Source organism: Grammomys surdaster, unplaced genomic scaffold (assembly GCF_004785775.1).
Source record: "Grammomys surdaster isolate TR1022 unplaced genomic scaffold, NIH_TR_1.0 126178, whole genome shotgun sequence".
Taxonomy (NCBI): Eukaryota; Metazoa; Chordata; class Mammalia; order Rodentia; family Muridae; genus Grammomys; species Grammomys surdaster.
The window spans coordinates 408337-431689 of NW_021620984.1; the positions used below are offsets into that span (position 1 = coordinate 408337).

The 23353-nt window shown below is 35.8% G+C and overlaps 1 protein-coding gene across 6 annotated transcripts in view; it reads left to right on the top strand.

Moving 5' to 3' along the window:
• Wdr17 (WD repeat domain 17) overlaps positions 1-23353 on the top strand; it is an 89558-nt gene that overhangs the window by 29706 nt on the left and 36499 nt on the right. For 3 of the 6 annotated variants that reach the window (XM_028757689.1, XM_028757692.1, XM_028757691.1), the window contains 8 exons: positions 1870-2100; positions 6436-6687; positions 8733-8855; positions 12580-12764; positions 17015-17183; positions 18328-18419; positions 19322-19404; positions 21190-21276. In XM_028757689.1, the coding sequence (XP_028613522.1) occupies positions 1870-2100; positions 6436-6687; positions 8733-8855; positions 12580-12764; positions 17015-17183; positions 18328-18419; positions 19322-19404; positions 21190-21276 (1222 nt within the window). Of the gene's footprint in view, positions 1-1869; positions 2105-6435; positions 6688-8732; positions 8856-12579; positions 12765-17014; positions 17184-18327; positions 18420-19321; positions 19405-21189; positions 21277-23353 lie in introns of all 6 variants that reach the window. The other 3 variants (XM_028757690.1, XM_028757693.1, XM_028757688.1) reach the window with 2 other exon arrangements.

The following is a 23353-nucleotide window of genomic DNA, read 5'->3' on the forward strand; positions in this document are numbered from 1 at the left end:
AAACACATTCATCCCTATGTTTTCTGTAATGATCATGCCTTTATTAATATTTAGCCATATTTGACACATTTATTGCCTTTTCATTTTAGATCATTAAAAATGTTTAAAAGGTTAGTGAAAGGAAAAGAACCAATTTTGTTACTCCATGGTGTTTTTAAGGTAATTCCCAAATTAGAGTAGTTTGCAACTGTAAAAAGTACATTTTGTTTCTAAATTCATGTGCCCCCTGTGTATCACTTAGTATAACAGGTTATCAGTGAGTAAAGTTCGCACCAACCTTTGAGAAAGATATTTATAAAGTGAGCCATTTAGTGAACTTCTATTAATATAGTTGATTGGATTTCTCAGGTTTCTAGTGTATCCCTGAGAAAACAAAGTCCCCATTACTTCTGGCAGTGAGCATTGTAATGTAAAAATGACTATTTGTGGTTTCCACTAGGAGTTTTCGCACATCTCCATATTTTCTAATAATCTGTTAGTCAAAAGTCCTATAAGGATTGTTTACATAAATTACAGTGCATATACCTGATACTTTACATTTTTGGAGATAATCTTACATAATATAAAAAACTCTCTTTAATTTTATTACAATTAATAATATATGAATTATATAATTAATTAATAATTATGTTAATTTAATTTTAATTTTTAAAGTTAATTTTATATTGTATGATAAAGAAGTAAATGTAGATGTGTAATGTATTGTTCTCTTAAAGTCACTGCACAGAAACTGTACTAGCTTATGTTTGAAAATAAAAATTTAGGCTGGGCATGGTGGTGCATGCCTTAAATCCCAGCACTTGGGAGGCAGAGGCAGGTAGATCCCTGTGAATTTGAGGCCAGCCTGGTCTACACAGTGCGTTCAGGACAACCAAAGAAAGCTATATATAGAGAGCCTATCTTTAAAAAAATAAGCAAAAAACTAAACCAAACCAAAACAACCTTTAGCCAGGCAGCAGTGGAGTGTGCCTTTTGAGGCTAGCCTGGTCTACAGAGTGAGTTGCAGGGCAACCAGGACTACACAGAGAAACCCTGCCTCAAAAGAATAAAACACAATTAAATGCACTTCAAACGTACAATAATTATTACCCAGCTTTGTCAAGAATTGCTTGTCAAACTTTATTTGTATGTAATGTATTTCTGGGTAAGACTTTAGTTTATTAGCCGTAGTTTACCAGGTCCCTGGATGTACAATTTAAAAAGAGTTCTTCACTGGCATTTATAGAAAAATTAAATGACTGCAATAACATTTTGGGAAAATTCTATTTAATTTTTACTTTGAAAATTCTCAAAGGCTTATTGCTAACTCCTCCAGGTTCTTTCTCAACATCTTCCTACCCTGAAAATTAAAGATTGAACCTGTATGTATACATTTTTAAATACCATTGATTTTAGAATAAATATTAACTCTTGAGGTATCTTATACTTTGTTTGTTTGAAAATTGAGCATAAGCAAAGGAAGAGCTGTTCAGTGGAAATTTTGATCTTCCACATACAGTATTGGACATGTGTGGTTTTCATTTCAATTTCAATCTGTGTAGTGGGAAGTGAGTATTCGATTTGCATCATTATTAAATATTACAGTTGTCACCAGCTCTAGACAGTAACATAATAAGTAACCTTACATATTTCAAACATCGAAAATGGTAGGTTTAAATGAATTGGAATTCTTTACATATATTCCCTATAGTTCTTAAGATTAACTTACAAGAATAATTCAATTACAAAAAAAATAAATCAAGAAGTTGGTTGGTTTTTATAATGAAGTAATTCTTATATTTCAATTTCTGTGAATGTGGAATGCCAGCAATGGTTGTACAAATCTTATGCTCATCTTTGTCATGCATGTTTTTGTTTAATCTTTTCCAGAGACACCTGCCTGTCTCGGCTGGTGCTGGAACACAGATGATGCTGTGGCATTTGTTTCCCAGAAGGGTCCTCTGCTCATTTGGACCATCTCAGGACCAAATAGTGGAGTGTCTGTACACAAAGAAGCCCATAGTTTTGTGTCTGACATTTGTATATTTAGGTGGCACACCCAAAAGAAAGGAAAGGTTGCATTTGGCCATACTGATGGAAGCATATCAATTTTTCAGCCTGGTAAGTTTTAATTATCTTGATACCGTCTATTTTCTTAGCAAATGCACTTTCTTATTCACATGCGTGTATTAGTCTGAGAATAAACAACTTGAATAGGAGAAGTTGGCTCATAGTTTGACTCACTCACAATGTGGGAAGTTTCAGTCTGATCAATTATCCTCATTTTTTTCAACCTCTATGAGCATATTACACCTTAGAAAGAACGAACGACTGGAAAAGCTTATTCCTCACGCAGCGAGGTGTGAAAAAAAAGAAGTGGAAGGAAAATTAATCCCAGTCTTCACCTCAAAGGCATGTTCCTAGTAATCTAAAACCTCCTAGTACAACCTGGTTTTTTAAAAATATTTTTCTTTTATTTTTGAGATTATAATGTCATTTCATAATTTTCCCTTTCCCTTTCCTTTTTTCTAAAACTCTCTCACACAACTTTTATTTTCCTCTTTCAAATTCATAGACTCTCTTTTTCATTAATTGTTATGTATATATGTATGGAAAATATGTATTCCTAAATACAATATAGTCAGATGTATAATGTTACTTATATGTATGTTTTCAAAACTGCCCCTTTGGTATTGGAGAGCCAGAACCTGTTTTTTAAAGGACTTCTTCACTAGCATTTATAGAAAAATTAAATGACTGTGATAACATTTTGGGTAAATTCTATTTAATTTTTACTTTGAAAGTTCTCAAAGGCTTATTGCTACATCTCCACTTCCTCTCACTACCTCACATCAGCACCACAGCCTGTGGACCAAACTTTCTACACAGCAGACCTTGGTGGACTCTCCACGTGCCAAGTTATAGTGGTGCTTAAAGTCCAATTTCACAAAATGTTAGTAAAAACACACTAGTGAAAGTATTATCCAGATTGGGCTGAGTCCTAATGTTCACTTGCTGTACACTTTACTTATGATAGATATACTGCATATGATAGTCACCTTCATGTCATTCGTGCAGTACTGTGTTTGTCATTGCTTGGAATTTTTATCTCAGCTCTTTACATCTGTACTTACTGAAAATAAGTCAAATGAACAAGAATTGTAACTTGGGAAGTAAAATTGTTTTCTTATATCATCTACAAGAGGATGTCCCTTTTGATAGAGATACTGCCTTACCCGCTGTTCTTTATCAAAGGTGTCACCCCTCACAGAGACGGTGACAGTAAATCTTTGAGCTCCTACTTGTGAATTATTGCCTGGGTTTATATTCATTTTAAAATGTAGGCAATAATCAAATATAGTTCAAAACTTAAAAGTCAACTCAAATCCTCCCCTCTCAGAAATAAGTACTGTTAACTTTGAAAGACACTACATTTTTAGCCACCCTGACTTTCTGATAGTATGTAACTATTTATCGACTGGATCCGTGGATAGATCAAAGTGCTCTTTCAAGAATAAAAAAAAAATGAACAAATACCTTACATTCATTTTTTCTGACACTAGTAAAGAATTAAATTAAATGGAAGATTTTTTCTTTGTGAGTATTTATTTTTTTTGTTGTTGGTTTTGTATTTTCCCCCTATGGGCACAATGTACTGATTTCTTTGTCCTTTTCTTCAGCCATTTAACATCAAAATCAAACTATCAACAGTTGTATGATATCCCTAACTTCCCTTGACTACTGGTTTTAGGATAGAAGCTGCTAAATTTCTATCACAAGATTTTCTTCATAGCTGATAGTCCATGAAACCCGATTTTATAAATAAAACATAACATTAATAGCACATATCAGTAAAATATTATTTGGTATGTTCGTCTTTTAACTGAACACAAACCTTTATGAACTTTCTTACCCTTTACAATAAAAGCATCAGAAAAGAAGTAATGAATGTAATCTATTATTATTTTATATATTGAGGTTCAAAGCAACATGACTCAAGCATGTCCAACCCAAGCCTATGGGCTACCTGAAGTGGCCTAGGGAAGCGAGGGATGGAGCCCAATATAAAATCCCAAACTTAAAGCAATAAGAGATTGTTTTTACATTTTTGTCATTTTTGTTGGCTTTCTTATTCCTTGGTTTGTAACTCAATTGTGTGGTTCTCAAGCATGAATTTTGTAAATGACAATGTCTTTTTACAATGCCAGCAGATTAGATACACCTGACAGCATTCACATTTCATATTCTCCTGTTTTGTTTCTATAATTTGAATACATACATATATATATTAGAATACTTTTAAAAGACAACAAAATTCATTGGCACAAGCAAATACTTATATTTCTTAAGAAATACCTAGTTTTATAACTCTTTCAATTTTATATTATTATGCACATCACTTTTATCATACCAAATAGATGTTTAAGAAGTACTTATTTTGATAAATAAAATGCAAATTTCTCTTTGTGTGTATATGTGGGAACTGTGTGCATGCCTATATGTGTGCATGTGTGTGTGTGTGTGTGTATGTGTGTACATGTGTGTGAGAGAGAGAGGGAGGAGGGAGAGAGAGAGAGAAAAGGAGAGAAAGACGGAGAGAGAGAGAGAGAGAGAGAGAGAGAGAGAGAGAGAGAGAGAGAGAGAGAATAAAGAATAAAGGGCAAAATCAGACATCTTCTTTAATTACCTTTCAACTAATTTTGGAGACAGAATCTCTCATTGAATAACGAGGTATTGGTCAGTCTAGCGCTTCAGCAATTCCTATCATGCTACCCTTCCCAGCTTTTGACATGGGTCATAGGTATTCAAACTCAGGTCCTTATACCTACATGGCAAGCACATTACTGTCTAAGACCACTTCTCCAACACTGAACATTTTTTAAATTTTATTATATAAATTAGATAAAACTAACTAAATAAAATCTTATACCCAGTTTCTGTGAGTATATAAGCAAAATTTTAAATAAAATACTACTTATTTAAGATAAGCAGTATATTTTTAAAACTAACATGATTTTGTAAACTTAATTCAAGCTGAAATAATAACATATTAAATTCACTTTATAAATAAATACCATATATAGCTAAAGGGTATAAACTTGTTTCTATTCTTATGTTCTGATTTTTTTTCTTTATAGAACATGTAATTATGGGACTGAAACAAGAGTGGTTGAATAGTTTTATTTGGTTGATTTTGATGTGTGTATTTTTTTGGGAAATGCACGTGTATGTTTGTGTGTGTGTATGTGTATGTGTTTGCAGATGCATGTTAGTGTGCAGGTACAGGTGCACATGTGTTTGTGTTGAGACCAGAGAAGAGCTTTAGGAATTGTTCTTCAGTAAGGCCATCGCCTTAATTTTTAAGACAGGCTATCACACAGGTGGGAGCTTGCCCATAGAGCTAAAATGACTGACCAGCAAGCTCCAGGACTCTACCTGTCTCTACTTCCCAAATGCTTGTATATGACCATGTGCCACCATGCCCAGCATTATTATCTGGGTTCTGGGGACTGAATTTAGATTCTTATACCTTCAAGGCCATCATTGAGCTGTCTTCCCACTGTGTGTAACTGTGGTTTTAAACAAGCATGCCCTATGAAGTTTATAATTCTTCCAACTGATAGGCATTTTCTTTTATATTTGTTTTGTCTCCATTTAATTGCATCTTTTGCTATCTTTTGAGAGTAAGGGGAGTGGCTCAGAGAAGTACCCATGTGGCTCATCAGCAAACCATCTTTTTCCGCACTGCTAGCTTATACTTAATTGGCAGAAGCGTAGATGATTTCTGATCATTTCTTTGTATATTTAATTTTGCTTACTTATCCTTGCAGTTCTTGCTTTAATGCTCTGGTAATGAACTATGACATCTAACGACGACTGAGAAAGGAATTGCCATAAATACCATTAGCTATTTATAACACACCCTATTGTAATAGCTCATTAATGAAGCACTCGTGTAGTGATTTCAAAATGCCTGTGAAAAAAATACTGAATCCTCCATTATAGCACCAGAGGAGCTTACACACCAATGATTGCGTCTTGTCCAGGAGACCAAAGCTAGTCAGTGATAAAATCAGATTGTGGTCCTCGGCCATCACCTCCAATGGTAATGCTTTTACTCATTACTGATACTCTCTAGCTCATAACTACTTACTTGTCCCTATCTTGTCATGAGAAAGTGAAAGTTCTTGCTCATGAGATAAGCCAGTCTTTTCCTTCCGTATTTTCAGTGATAAATATGAGGAATACTGAAAGCACTACACAGTATCAAACCAAGCTGATAACACTGATTTGCATCGTCAGGACAAACTAATTCCCTCACTCACATGTCAGCCACATAAGAAAGCCAGATCATCCTCTCAGGAGTTCCAGAGACAGGTGATGTAAACAGTAGAAAACACAAGGGAAACACAATCCTATGATGTTCTGTGAAACAATTTTCTTTGTATGAAATAGGAAGGAAAAACCAGAAACATGTTCTGAGGCCTGAATCTCTTGAAGGAACAGATGAGGAGGACCCAGTTACAGCCCTGGAGTGGGACCCACTGTCCACAGACTATCTTCTGGCAGCTAATTTGCATTATGGCATTCGTCTACTGGATTCTGAATCCCTTTACTGCATCACGACGTTCAACTTTCCCAGCGCTGCAGTGTCTGTGCAATGCTTAGCCTGGGTGCCCAGTGCTCCAGGCATGTTTATAACTGGAGGTAAATGTGTCCATATTCCTGAAAGCCTCAAATATGGGAATTATCATTAAATGACCTAGATACATTGTATTCTGTTAGTTGACTTTTATAAAATGTTTTAATTAATATCACAAGTATTAATTAATATAGCAAATACCTAATATGTAAAGTGTGTCATTGACATGATTAAAGTGAAATTAAGAAACTATATTTCCTGTATATGGAAATGCATTGCAATATATTATATATTTATATTTTATGTTTATATATAAATGTAAACATGTGTTCCTGTGTTTATATATGGACAAATGACAAACAACTGGACTCCAGAGGTAGAAAGAAGATAGCAAAGGTATCGATTGGAAAACAGTTAGTTTTCCTGATGGGAAATCCATTAGTCTCAATAATTTTGACAGATCATCACCAGATATGTTATGGTAGTTAAATATTTTCAGTCAAATTTAGAAATGAACGTAGTATAAAATTCCATGTCTAAAAGGATGGCTTTTCCTGTCTGAGAGAATTTACCAAGGTAGATGATGAAATCCAAGAAGATGAGAAAATTTGGGAATAGCAATGAAGAATTAAGTGACAACCAGCTTTTACCATTTACTAAAGCTCAGAGGAGGTGGGGGAGGAGGAGAGGAGAGAGACAGAGACACAGAGACAGAGACACAGAGAAACAGAAACAGAATCAGAGACGGAAACAAAGAAAGAGAGACAGAAAGACAGAGAGGGGAGAAAAGGAAAGAGTGGAAGTGAGAAGAGAGAGGAGGAGAGGGGAGGAGAGGGGAGGAGAGGGGAGGAGAGGGGAGGAGAGGAGAAAGCCCTATAGAGAAAGAAGAAAATCAGCCATTCCATTAGAGCGATATTCACTTAACTTAAAATAATATTATTTTTCCTTGCAAAATTTAGTGGGATTCTGTACTAATTTGCTTTAATTTTACAATTTTAATTTAAATAAAGAACTGGATTCCTAATTTATTTATCTTAGTAACCTTTTATTAAGTTTCATGAGTGATAAAAATGTAAATGTACTTATTAACTATTAAGATAAACTTTACCTGATACAAACCATAGTTTAGTGGTCTCTAGTCTATTCTCAAAGTTACATAGTGACTATCTCAATCCAGAGTATTTTGTTTTTTCTCCCCAATAAACCCTGTACCCACTAATAACCAATACCTCCATTCCTCTCCATATCCTGAAAAGCACTCATGCACAAAAACCAATGATCTACTTTGTGTCCCTGAGCTTGCCTGTTTGGGGCATCTCTGGCAGACATTCCAAATGCGGTCTTTAGTATTTGCTCCTTTCACTTAACACAGTGTTTTCACAATTCATCTGTGCTGCAGCATTGATCAGTGTATCACTTCTTTCTGTCATAAATAAGATCCCATCATGGAACCGGACAGGTGTCATTGGTAGTTAGTTATACAATTCACACTTTAGGCGATTAGGAATAGTATTGTTATTATGAGCATCGATGTAGAATTGTTATGTAGACTTACAGTTATGTTAACTCATAAACTCTAGTAAAATTTGTGAGTGCTAAGGTGATACTGCTGTGTGTGATTGTTTAAGGCACAGACTGACCATTCTCCAAGGCGTCTATTGAGAGATTTGAAGGAGAGAGGAATTTTCTCATTTGTTTTCAAGCACGGTTGATTTATTTTTCTGGAAGGAGATAGTGAGCAGGTAGTAGATGTTTCAGTTTAGAAGGATTGCTTATTGTTAGAAGAGGACAATTTTCTTTACCTGACCACTTCCTAGAATGCATGCTGCCAGTGGAGACTGTTTGTGATTATCCTGTAATAATGACCATCACAGTGGAAGGCTACTAGGGAAGGGAGTTGCTAACCCATGACAGAGTATAATCGAATAAAAATAAACCTGACCCAAATTTAAAACTGGAGCAGAATATCATCCATCTCTTTGATTGTGTCATTAATATTTAAATGATATCACTGCCTGCTTCTGGATGTCTTTATTGTTACATTTATGACTGGGTATTTTTTCTGTCAGACAAAATGGATTGATATGTGCATTTCTGATGACCTGACTAGATTCTCAAGTGGGTGTTTTACGCATTTGGAATGTTTCAAGAACAACACCTATCGATAATTTTAAACTAAAGAAGACAGGATTTCACTGTTTACATGTAGTTAATTCTCCACCAAAGAAGAAATGTAAGTAAAAAATATAAAAATTTTAATACTTCCCAGTATCATGTTTTCTGCAAATAAAGTAATACCACAATATAAATATATTACCTGTTTTATACCACTCTTAGTCTTAATAATATACATACTAAAGGAGCCATAAATCCACCGAATAGCCAGTATTCCTAATATAAAACTGTTTAGAGCAAAATGACATTGAATAATAATATTCAGATAATCTTAATTTTTTGCTGCTAAGAAGATGAAACAAGGATATTAATGAGAGTTGGTAAGTATAATAGAATTAAATAAAATTGGCCTGACAGGTATAATTTATGTCTTAAGCATGCCTCATTTACAATGTATAGAGTTTATAGCAAAGAAAGTTCAAATAATCTGAAAGTTCAAATAATAGAACTTATAACTCCAGGTTTCCTTTTTGACTATTGATTGCCACTGAATTTATAGAATTTTGAAGCATCTCAACTGTCTTCATTTTTTCACATTGTTTTCTGATTATTCATTGATTTCTAATGTAGGATAAATAGTAAAATACATGTTCTAAATAAAAATCTGACACTTTGGGAAAGGTTTTTAATTAGATTTTTTTATTAAAATAAGGAAAAATAAATTGACTTTCTGTTAGGTCTGTCATGAACACTTTGCATAGCTGGTAGTATGTAAAACCTGTAGGCTGAGGAACATTTTTCTCCAATTAAAATAGAATTAATTACTTCTACTCCTGGGATTTCGGACCCCTGCAAGGTCATAGTCCCCTTTTCTTTTAACAATTGTTCTTACAGACATATATAAAAGAGTGAAGATAAGTACAAACTGCTAAATTCATTCAATGTTGGCTGCATGTATATGTTTCAAGGGATCATCACTGAGTGTCATATAGTCAATCATGGAGCATTTGATAAAATAAAATAATAATCTCGGATTGGGGCCTAGTGATTAGGCAAGAGCTTGCTGTACTTCCAGAGGACTTTTCAGTTCTCAGCACCCATATCATACATCTCACAGTGCATGTAACTCCAGCTTCAGGACCTCTGACACCTTCTGGCCTCCACCATCTCCTGCACTAGTATACACTCACACACACACTCGTATACACATGTGGGCATACATGCACACACGTGTTAATCTAGGATAATCATTTCCTTCTTATTCAAGCCTGTGTTTCCTCATACAAAGATAAAAAATTGACAATGACTCTTCAAATTAATGTTTCATTTTCTAATTTAGAGGCATTGATAAGTAGTTAGAAGTGACTATATTTGCTCTTTCTGCCATCTTGGAGCCTGTGGAGGCCTGCTGGGAACAGGACTTCTAAAAGCAAGTATGTCTGGAAGGCTGGCCACTTTTGCTGGCTACAAGCGAGGTCTCCGAAACCAAAGAGAGCACACGGCTCTTCTTAAAATTGAAGGTGTTTATGCCCGAGATGAAACCGAGTTCTACCTAGGCAAGAGATGTGCTTACGTGTACAAAGCAAAAAAAACAATACAGTGACTCCTGGAGGCAAACCAAACAAAACCAGAGTGATCTGGGGGAAGGTAACTCTGGCCCATGGAAACAGTGGCGTGGTTCGTGCCAAATTCAAATTCCGAAGCAACCTTCCTGCAAAGGCCATTGGACACAGAATCTGTGTGATGCTGTATCCATCCCGGATTTAAAAATTAAAAAAAAATAAAAATAAAAATAAAAATAAAGAAATGACTATATTTGAACCCCAAGCATTTTTGTAAATTTAAGTCTTTTTGTAGAGATCCAACATTTTAGGGATTTAAAACTGATTTAGAAAAATCAAGAGTGGTGGATGATGTATGAGAGGCCAGCATATTGCACATTGCTTCTAAGTGGGGTTTTTTTTCTGTCTGCATTAATTTCTTTATTTTTTTTTCTTATAGATTTTCATATCTTGGAAGGATTTAAATCTCATAATCCTATTCTTTCATATTTTTTTCTGAAAGTGTCCATGTCTATTAACAAAAAAACTAAAAATGTAAAGATGTACATGCTAATATTGTCATTTTTTGAATAGTATCTTTCAGATACTCTGTTGTTGATAGACTTACAGACTTACTTTCCTAGTTTGCATTGAATATAATACCATAAATTAAGAATCATTATGAAGTAAAATTAACAAATAGAGACATTTTATTATAAACAAGAATTACAAGCAGATTGATGCATAAAGTTTGTCAAGACCACTTATGATGTCAAGTAATGAAAATACCAGGAAACATTATGGATCCTATTAACTTTTACCCAGATTACATGTCATTGAACTAAATCGATTACTACCAAATGCCTATTTTATTACTATCCATTCCGGTTTGGGTTTCCTGTCACTCTCAGGTTCAAAGAAATGAGCAACATCTACAATGACTTTATCAAGGACTTTCTTATATCTTAACCAGAAAATAAGATATCAAGAGATATTTATGCATATTTTAATATGTAAATAAAAATAGGTTATACTAATAATTTACATTGGCATCAAGTAATAGAAGCAATTATTCTCACTGACTTGAAAATTAATTCATAAAGTTATTTACATTGACAGAAAACTATCACATATATGTGTGGTTGGGTATGGAGCTTTGTATTGCTTATTTTATTCCATGTGTGTGCCTGTTTGCATCTCTCTGTGTGTTTGTGGAGTATATGTGCACATGTATATACATACACCTTTTTGTGTAGAGGCAGAAGAGGGCATTGGGTTCATTGAAGATGAAGCCTCAGATAACAAATTGTTTCATAGGTACTTGAGTTCTGACTCAAGTTCTCAAGTTCAGCAGGCTCTCTTAACTGCAGAGCCATCTCTTCAGACCCCTATGACAATATTTTGAAAGGGGATTGTTTTTAAAAGTAACCATGTCATACTTTAATTTATGAAGCAACAACAAACTGTATATTCTTAAAATTCTATAATGTAGACTAAATTATTATTAAAATTTTATATATATTAATCACTGCTGAAAATTAATATGGTGGCCATTATTCTTTAACCAGCTTTTTCCCAAATAACCACACAGAGACCTTTAAATATTTCAAATATGTTAAAGGCCTTAGCTGGGCAGACTCTCAACTAATTCATCTGAGTTAACCTGACCACCTAGCCCCATCCAGCCATGTGGCTAGCTATATCTTCTAGGCCTGTGATCACATCCCTCTCCTACCACATCTCCTGGCAAAAACCACTCCTCCTCTTCCTCTTTCTCCCCCTCTTCTTCCTCCTCTTCCTCTTCCTCCTCCTTCTCCTCCTCTTCCTCTTTCTCCCCCTCTTCTTCCTCCTCTTCCTCTTCCTCCTCCTTCTCCTCCTCCTTCTCTTCCTCCTCCTCCTATTTCTTCTCTCCCTCCTCCTTCCCATTCCTTTCTCTTTCCCAGGAAGTCCCACCCTTCACTTCCTGCCCAGATAATTGATCATCAGATTTTTTTACTAAAGCTAACCAAAGAATGCCTTAGGTATGTGAGGAAAGAAAGAGACATAATTTCACAAAGCATACCTCAATACTATAATTCCTGCCTAATTTTCAGCCACATTGGTTTATAATAGTATATATTTCTTTAACACCTAGATTTATGCTAATTTTTCCACATTTTTGGTGGTTCTGTAAAAGCAGAAATTGTGCTCATTAAAACAGGTTATGAATGTAAAGCAAAACAGAAAGTTGAAGTATTAATATTAAGTCGTGTGGTTTTTATTCTTAAGAAAAGTGATTGCTATTTTCCCCTCATATTTTAGTTTCAGTCCAGTCTCCAAACAAAAATCATTATACATCTTCAACAAGTGAAGCAGTTCCACCCCCGAGTTTGACACAGAATCAAGCATTTTCTCTGCCTCCTGGTCATGTTGTTTGCTGTTTCCTGGATGGTGGCGTTGGGCTCTATGACATGGCAGCCAAGAAGTGGGATTTTCTTAGAGAACTGGTAGGTCCTCTGGTTATTCCTCTGTAATGCATGATGTTTATTTTGTGTAAACTTGTGGTACTGACTAACACCTATGTATTAATATTTCTAAACATTATTTTTTAGGTAATAATATACTGACCTTTCTGTTCTTGAAACACATTAGAAAATAACAGAGTAATAACCAGAGTAACAGAGGCTGGAAATGTGACTCATTGGTATAAGGTTTTTCTTACTTTTGAGTTTAATCCTCAGGTTAATCCCACAGAAGAGAGAGAAGAAGAAAAGTTAGACCACAGTGTGTTATTGGAAGAAAATGATCAGGGTGCTTTCATCCTTTCCAGAAGGCTTGACAAACCTAAGCCAGTCATTTCATATCTAGGGCTTCATTTCATTGGCACTTTAAGACAAGTTAGGTTAAGATTGTTTTATAGTTGTTTATGTTGAAATATTGTTATAGTTCTATAATTCTAGGAATTGACTCTGATGATTATTAAACTCCCATTTAAGACATAAGTGTTGGGGATCCATTAGTGGTAAACAAGCCATGCAAACACCAATCTCAGTCAGACAGGGATGGTTTATTGAATCCAGGCCCTAATACTAATCGATCAGGAACATTGCTCAGAATTATCTGAAGCTATGACCCCGAAAATCTTTCTCTTTCAGTTTATAAAGGATTAAACACACACACACACACATACAAAACCCACAATGAGCTCATACACAGGGGCAGGAAGTGCTGCCTGGTGGTCCTCTCTGATTCGATATTTCAGACATAACAGTTCATATTGGCCTTTAATTTGATGGGCCCTATATAAACCTTTTTGGAATTTCTTAAAGATAAACAAACTTCATACAGAATACACAGAACATAATAGAGTATGTGGTCAGCATGACCCTGCTCTGAGCCTAGTTATTTTCCTGTGTCAGTGACTGGCAGGAATATTACAGCAACAATATGAAATAGCAGGCAGGTATGGGACAAAATGGCTACAGCTGTGCTGAGGACGTGGGAGGGGGATAGACTTCAGCATAAACAACCCCTTTATGCTTTCATATTTTGGCCTCATTCAATTCTGTTCTGTGTCCTGACTGTGCAGTACAGTACCTTGAGCAAGGCTTGCTGTCTTAAATAAATGAGGGTGTGCTTGCAATGTAATTATTACTTATTTAGTTTACCTCTTTATTCTTCCTTAGACCATATGAAGGTCCTAAGTTTTCCACAACCTGAATTATATTAAGGCATACATTTAACATGCTTAAGTGGCCATTGCTCTCTGTGATCTCATCTAAAAAAAAGAACTCGTTTTTTTGTTTCTGTGACAAACCACCTGAGAGAACTCAACTGAGAAAGATTTATTTTGGCTCATGGTATCAGAGATTTCAGCTCAAGGTCACCTGGCACCATTGCCTCTGGGTCTGTGGTGAACAGAACATCGCAGCAGAAACTTGTGGTAATTTAAAGTTGTTGACTTTATGGATGCTCACAGCAGGGGCCTGAGGGGAGGAGAGGGAAAACAGGGAAGGGAGAGGAGAGAGGAGGGAGAGAGGATGAAGGATGAAAGCCAGCTTGGATGTGATTAAGATATAGCCCAGAAGATCTTACCTTCAAAGATCCATTTCTTCTGATTAGTCCCCCCCCACCGCCCCTTTCGTTTCCACCAAACCCCTGTAGATGTGTGAATACCAGTGGATACATAATTGGATTACTTCACTGCTGAGGATTGAGTTTATGTGGTTTAGTGATTTTCCTAAATCATCTCCTCTGAATATTTTTTTATTGGGAACATGAGTCCTTTAGGAGATATTTTATTTACAAAGACGTTTTTACACCTGGTCCTCCAAAGCTCATATCCGTTTCATAATGCAAAAATACATTTATTTCGTCTGCAGGGACCTCCGGCGTCTCAAAAGTTCAGATCAAAGCCTGTTCTAAGACACAAGGCCAGCTCTTCCTTTTCATTTCCTATAAAAATCAGTAAATCAGTTGCACACTTCCAACATATAATGGTGAGATAGTCACAGAATAAAATTTTCTTTTGCGAAGTGGTGAAGTGGGAGTATCAAAAGGAGTGGTGGAACCAAAGCGAGGCTAGAACAAACCATGTTAGCCAGGAGCTTTGGGTGATGGAATACGGTCCCTTTAGGGCTTCTTCTCTATTGCATTGCTGGCTCATTCCATGTGACCACTCTCTTGGGCTGGCTTTTTTCCTGCCTGCAGCTTATCTAGCAGTAAAGTCATTTTCCTGTCACCTCCCTTTTCCCAGGATCAGCACTGCAGCTTAGGATTCACTCTCCTAGCCTCAGGTGTCATCTTCTCAGGGGCTACCCAGAGGAATCACAATCATGCCACATACTGTGACTCTCAGCTTTTCCTTTAAAATGACTCAATGCCTCCATGACCTACTTCTGCTACCAAATTTCTTCATTAGTCATTGATATAATAAAATTCCCAGGAAAAAGAATTCATCGTTTAGGTTCAGGGTTTCAGATACTCGAGTAGATAGTAGTCCGGCTCCATTGATAGAGGGTATGGTGAGACAGAGACACCAAGACAGGAAAACAGGTGGCAGAGGAGAGCTCTCTTCTCATGGAACCAGGAAGCAGACATAGAGAGGAGGAAGCACAGAGATACACTCTTTTAGAACAGGGTCCCCAAGACCTACATCTGTTCACCAGACCTTTATGTCCTAAATTTTATACCATTTCCAAATAATACCCAGGGGTTGATCTGTAGATGAGGCATGGCTCAGGCAGCACTTAGCATTTGGAAGGCTAGCGTATGATGGCTGCCTCACTGGGCGTCAAAACCTTCAAAACACGGCTTTAAAATTATCGAACATTCTACATTTTTTCTCTCTCATGTATCCTTTCCTTTGAGCACAAAGAAAAGACAAGGAATAATTGATTTTGCTGTGGGGGTTTTCAGATTTATCAAAATGAAATTTGAAAGCACACACAGCAGAAACAAAAATTTAAAGTATAAATTATAGAAATTATGACCATATTATATTCTCATCCCTGTAAATGACTACCTTGAATGACTACAGCTAGGTATCAAGAGATTGTTAGTCTCTTCTCCCTGCATTCAAACTTTTGAGACTTTTCCACCTTTACCTAAAGAAGAGATTTTATTGTTTTTAAAGGGTTGTGAAGAATTACAAAAATAAATGAATGCTAATACATATTACAAAGCCAAATATAGTTAAGTGACAGTTAGGAAATATGTGTTCACATTTGTCTGTAATCCTACTCTACAGTCTTATGGGTGGATTACAAAATGGCCCTATGTTGCACGATATTTGATCACACTGTGAACCCTGAGATTGTGTATTTACTGAAAAATAAAAAGCTGTTTCTTGTTGTGATGAGGGTAAGCCTTAGCATACATCTGTAATCCCTCTGGCTGGAAAACAGAAACATCCTTAGTAGATGCCTTTAATTCCCTACATTGAAGGAAAAGTTATTTTGTAGAAGGGGGCACTAATGTTTGAAAGTCACATCTAATTTACTGGCAGACAAAGTGATGAATCAGAGAAAGATTTGACACAATAGGATATGCCCAACTCTCAGGAGAAGAGGGGGAGAAGTAGGCCACTTAAGAGAGAGCAGCAGAGAGAGAAAACAAAGAAAGGAGTCAGTTTTACTGGGACAGTTGAACAGAGACAGGTTGCAGAGAGAAAACAAGTGGGACATAGGTGAAGATAGAATGAACCAGAAAGTGAAGAGCTAGAAGATCAGAATGGATTGCTAGAATTAGTCTAAGGCCAAGAAGAGAAGCTCAGAAGAAACTGAGAGAAGCCAGGTTGAATCTGTCAGTCAGGAGAGGAGTTTGAGCCAGAACTGCTGAGTTGAATCAGCCACCCAGAGATCAGAAAGAACTAGAAAGGGTGAGTTTATTCAGAAGGGAAACTCAGAGGCTAAAAACATTTTAGGCCTAGATTAGATTGTAAGGAGGTTAGAAGCCTCTAGGCCAAGGTCTAAGTTACCAGTCAAAGGCAGTAATCTCAGAGAGGACAATTAGAACAGGAAAGTAAACGTTACATTTACAGCCCTATGTTAGGAATTGGTATTTCATGTTTTAAAGCATAGGCTGTTAGGAAGGCATTCATGAACGACTGGGACTATACCGGATTTTGCCAGTTTCTGCTGCCATATTGTACCTCTATATAAAAAGAAGTATTCAATTTGTTGACTTTCACTCTTCACTTACACTGCTGGAATAAAATATAGTAATGTGATTTTTTTAAAAAAATCATGAATCCTAGGGACACGTGGAAACTATATTTGACTGCAAATTCAAACCTGATGATCCAAATCTCTTAGCAACAGCTTCATTCGATGGCACTATAAAGGTGTGGGATATAAACACATTAACAGCAGTGTACACTTCTCCGGGTAACGAAGGGGTCATTTTTGCTCTTTCGTGGGCTCCAGGTAAGATTTTCTTTTATTAAAACCCAATATGAAACTAATGAGTTTCCTAAATTTTATTGAAATGTATCTTCATCCCCCCAGGATTAATTTTGTTCCAAATAATAGTTGAAGCAAGTTAATGCCAATATTTGGTCAGCTCAGCTGCTATGAGGTTTAAGGTTTTAGCATAGCTCATCAGCCAAAGAATCACGATTCCTGGGCAAGTGACAGCCACATAGAAAACTTACAGTTAGTCTAGATAACTGGAATGCTATTTAATTTTGGCTATATTTGTATAGTTATGCCTCTAAAGCTTAGTAGATTTCACATGATAAAAATCTTTTCTGACATTTTTTATGTGATTTTGATGTGTGAAAATGAAAACTACCTAGCAATAGTCTCTTTTTAAATTTTTTTTAAAAAAATTTCCTAAAAAGAAATATGTTTTCAACTGAACTTATTTTTATTTGACTAGCTTACAAATATATTTTTCTAGCCACTAAATATCACTAGATGGTAAGGAAATATGAACATTGACGTTAGATATTCATATAATACTTAGGAACTAATGATAAGTTGAGGCGAATTTAACTGTAGTAGTTGGCTTGATAATAAAGCCATCCCTGTCTTTTTAACTTCTATATTGAATTATTTATTGATCTGAAAGAGCTATTAGAGAGTTGTTCAAAAAAATCAGTACAGGCTATAGACTAAAAAACTGATCATAAATGATTAAAGTTATATAGAAAATACATTCATTGCATTGTTCTCTCTTACACTGACACAATTATATAATTATGCTTTTGAAAATTTTAATTGAAATATTATCAGTTATGAGATGATAATGGAGTGAAGTGGTTTGTGGATAACAGTGTTTATTGCCACACCCAGTGACCTGAGTTTAATCACTTGGTACCTACATGGCAGACTGGAAGAACCAATTCCTGCAACTCTTCTTCTAAGTTCCAAAGGCATACACACACCCTTCCCCACAGAAGTAAAAAAAGAAAAAAAATTAAAGCATCAACTTCTATTATTAAATAAATTTCAAGTCAAATTAACATTCCAAAATTTACATTTTAAAAATAATCATATTTATAGAAAATATTACATATGTATTATGTATATGAAAATATGTATAATCTTCAACAAATTGTGTTTTAAGGTGATTTAAATTGCATTGCTGGTGCAACCTCCCGAAATGGTGCTTTTATTTGGGATATTCAAAAGGGCAAAGTGGTTCAGCGATTTAATGAGGTAAGATTAATTTACTACTGTTGAGTAGAATTATATTTTACTACATATCATGGTTTATCTCAACAACACATGGCATGTATATTTTCTCATTTAGGAAAAATTGCAAGGAATGATTGGTAATCTAATGTGAACCTGAGAAATACAACTGAATTTAGAAAAAAATCTGAAATTGCATCATAGATGCAAAAGAATTTTAAGTTATATATTTCACCAAAATCTTAGCAATATTAAGTAATAGCTAGGAGACTTCACTCAGATCCCAAAGTATTACCCAGTAGTGTGACTTTTCCTATGGAACCACAAAGACATTTCTGCTCATACGTCAAAAACTGAATTCAATCCAAGTCCAACTTTGTGAACCTTTAGGTTTGTTGTAGTTACATAAAGAGTAACTACTCAAAAAACTGTTATTCCACTGGGAAGTTCTCTTTTGAGCAGCTTAAATAGAATGTTATCCATCCATCCAGGGTCAGAAATATTCATATCCCATTATTCTGACCAGAAATTAAATCCCTACAGTCTAGGAGGTTTGAGGGTCATGTAGTGTAATAGATACAGTTGGAAAAATAAAACACAGTCTTGTTTTTAAAAAAATGTGGAGGCCAAGGACTGATAATTGAGGTTGTCCTCTGAACTCCACATGCATGCCAAATGTACCCTGTATTCACACACATGTATATGCATGACCATACACACACCACATCACACACATATTCATACAAACACAAATAAAAATTAAGGATGTATGTGTATAGGCATGGACACATTCATATTTCTGCCATTGACATAGCTATGTTAGCATCATCTAGAATACGTTACTAATAAAAATGATTCTTAGAAATAAGTAACATTTTAAAAATGGATAATTAATTTTTATTGATAACTGTTTTGTATTTTTTAAGCATGGAAAAAATGGAATATTCTATATTGCCTGGAGTCATAAAGATTCTAAACGAATAGCAACCTGCAGTGGCGATGGATTTTGGTAAGTACTATATCTGATAGCATGATGTTAACCTTTCTAAAAAGGACTTATTTGATCATCTCAGTTATATGTTTTGTTTGTACTACTGTACCATTATAAATATTATTTAAAGCCCCACATAGGCACAGGCTATATTGGTGTGACATATCTTTATTAAAGAACTGTGTAATGTGAGAGCATTTTAAAATACAAAATGAATCAAATATAGATGGTGTTTTTTTGTTTTGTTTGAGACAGAGTCTCTTAAATCTTAGGCTGTCCTTCAATTCCCTAAGTAGCTGAGGATGACCTTGAACCCCTGATCTTCCTGCTTTCACCTGTCAAGTTTGGAATTACAAGTGTATGCCACTGTGACTCACATGGACATTGCCTTCTAAATGAAGACACTCAAGTGAACGAATGAACTGCTTTATGGAAACTCAGTTACTCAGAAAATTTTAAAGACACTAAGCATATAAAAAGATACTCCCAGATTTTTAGATTCCACTACGTATAAAAGGATAAAAGATGGTGAATATAGGAATATGACAATGGGGTCAAAGGTCCTCCTAGGAAGTTAAATTTCACTGCACTCCAAATATACATGCTTTCTTAATTCTGACAAGTTCAAGGTAAAATGAATTTCCAAGTAAGATCCAATACAGAAATAATTGCTTTATTCTAAGCCACTGCTAGCCTGTATTAGGAATGAAGTTGGTGAGTGTTGCTCATTAAGAATGAGGAAACTTGCCTTCTTCATTAGATCTTATTGTACAAAGTGAAACAGAACAAAGGTAAACAAAAGCACCTTTCACAAGTTGACCCCATTAGTGACTTTCCTCCTTAAAGAGACATTTGGTACTTGGTATATACTAAACTCTAAGCGGTATGCTTATGACTTTTTAAATTAAGTAATCCATAATTAACTTCAGCACACATTTAGAGCCTTATTCAGCTTCATTCCTCAGCATCTGTCATCACCACTATGTAAGCACCTAGCAAGCTTTGACAAGCCTAGTGTGGTTTAAAAGCATCTTCAAAAGAGTCCTGCGACATGGACTGTGCTGGTTCACACACAGCTTCTGGCATTTCTAAGGAACCAGTAGCCCTTGCATTGTGGAAATAATAACATAGGTTGTCAGAGATTGCTTCAGTTCTTGTGATCTAGTTATAATACTTTCCTGCATGAAGGATCTCCGAATTTAAGATGCAGCATTACTGACACAAGGAAAATAAGTTTTGATCTTGGTGTACAACATTGAATGAAGTTTGCTAATGAGCAAGCAAAATAAAATTTAAGCACGTAAATGTCAAGCTGAAAATCATATATATATATATATGTACATCAAACTGTACTTTTCTATAATTAAAAAAATCTTTAGAATAAATTTTCAATGCAATAGCTTTGAATCAGTTATAATATTTAATTTGATCTAAATGGTTTGTCTAATTCATATTTTGTGAAGACTTCTAATTGATAGAATTATTTATGTATCTCTCTCTTTGTCTCTCTCTCTCTCTCTCTCTCTCTCTCTCTCTCTCTCTCCCTCTGTGTGTGTGTGTGTGTGTGTGTGTGTGTGTGTGTGTGTAACAGGGTTTCTCTCTGTAACCTTGGCTGTCCTGGACCTTTTTCTGTAGACCAGGCTAGCCTTGGACTCAGATATGTATATTCCTCTGTCTCCTGAGTGTGGGATTAAAACACCTTTTCTTTCTTTAAGCATTCTGTGCAATTTTCAGAGATGACTTTTTCTCTTAAAATGCTGACCTTTGAATCCTACAATTACGACTTTGTTTATGTAATTTTAGCATCATTCGAACAGTTGACGGCAAACTACTACACAAGTACAAACACCCTGCTGCAGTGTTCGGCTGTGACTGGAGCCAAAACAACAAGTGAGTTCTCATTTCCTAAATGATAATTATGTTTCGGAGAGTGAGGAAAACAACACAACAGCAACAAATTACATCTCTCCCATAGATAGGACCTGTTCTCCTTGAATAGTTCTTTACAAGGGGAGCCTTGTAAACTACTCAGTTGTTTTGGTTGTTTATAGTTCACGGTGCTTTCATGTATGACTGAAGAATACTGATTTACTACCCTCAAAATTAATTTTATAATTCACTGGGGAAACAAGAAATAAAACTATTTAATGTGAGACTCTAGAGTAGAAATGTCCTTCCTTTTTAAATTTCTTCTAGGCATCTGAGCAGCTCTATCTACATTGGCTTTCTCGCGCCCTCAGTTTGTGCTATAGCCTCTGCACTGCATAATTTCCCAAGATGTTGAAGTGCAGTGGGTGGATTTGAAAGACAGGCTTGTATGAGAACTACTTATCCTGTAATAATCAGCTTCCACTTCAAATGAAATACAAGTAAAATTCCACTAAAATTGGACTTCCAACTGACTGAATTTCAAAGAATTTTATAGTTTGTATTGAAAAGCTCCTTTTGATAAGGTATACTGTCTTTTAAAATGAAGCTTCCCTTAGGTGTTGCCAAAACCACGGGAATTCCTTTATGCTTCCCTGTACTAAATGTAGAAAACAGAAAAAAATGTTAAAAACATACTTTCTGAATCAAGTGACATACAATACAAAATAATGAACCTGTGTTTCTCCCAGTATGTATGCCCCAGTAGATAACAGGTTTTTAGCACAAATCCAGGTAATATACAAAATTAGATGATGCCTGAGCCATTCTCCCTCCATCATTTCTTGTCCTGAAGACTATCAATCACTGACAACAAAAGCTGCCATGCAGGGGTCCTCAGTATTTTGTTTTCTTTTTCACACTCTGCCATTTTAGTTACCATTTTCAGTCAGCCAATACTGGCTATATTTGTAAGAAAGGTTAGTCAGAGAAACAGACTCAGTCTCAGCAGGCTGAGACTGCTCTATCGCAATGGTTAAGAAGCCCCAACCGTTCCATGGCATAAAGTGGAACACATTTCGAAGTACTTGGGTCATCCACATTCATCCCCACAGCCCCCTCATACTCTCATACACACACACACACACACACACACACACACACACACACACACACATGGGGATGCACACTACCAGGAAGTATCAGGGCAGAGCTAAACAGTTTTTTTTTTTTTAACAGCTTAGGGCATTTGTCCAATACAGGCTAACTCAATTTCTCATTACCTGAGGTTAGTACTCTATCTGAATATCTTCAACCAAGCATGCGCCTTCTAGATATGCAGTGCTTGGGTATTTAATGGTTGATTTTGGATTCCTTCAAAGTCCATTCAGAAGTTACAGGCCTTATTATCCTTTTCTCCAGTCACCTTTGCTATGTTGCGATCAGGCTGCAGAAACAGCACAGAGGTAAGGTGCTGGCTCAGCATGTGAGAGGCCCTAGAACATCTACTTCCAGTTCAAAGGGCAAAAGGAAACCACAGATCTGCACACATGATTCCTATGAGCCAGTCCATGAATATTCTTCTATTGACTGTGGATAAAAATGCAAGCTCTCTTTTTAAGCAGAAAGAACAATCATTAAACCGTAGATGACAACCGATGTTGAAGTGTCTCCTGTTTTCATATCACATCTGACCTGCTGACTCCCCAACTTGCCTTCCCTTCCTCGTAGCCTATCAGATTTATCTACTATATATCTACTATATATCACCCCAATTTATCATACACATCATACTGAACATTGAAGCCAGAATCTGAATATGAGACAGTCTGAGTTGCCTGCTTTATATAATACTTTGTAGCTCCATCAATACCATGCACTGCGCACTACAGGCTCTACAGATTAGCTCTGTCAAAATGATTTCTGTCTGTGCCTATCATATGAACTCTACATTACACAGGAAAGGAACCACCCAGATGATCACTTCATGATTGAAGAAGTAGTATTGCTATTGTGGACAAGAGGGAAATACAGACAGAGAGAGAGAGAGAGAGAGAGAGAGAGAGAGAGAGAGAGAGAGAGAGAGAGAGAGAGAGAGAGA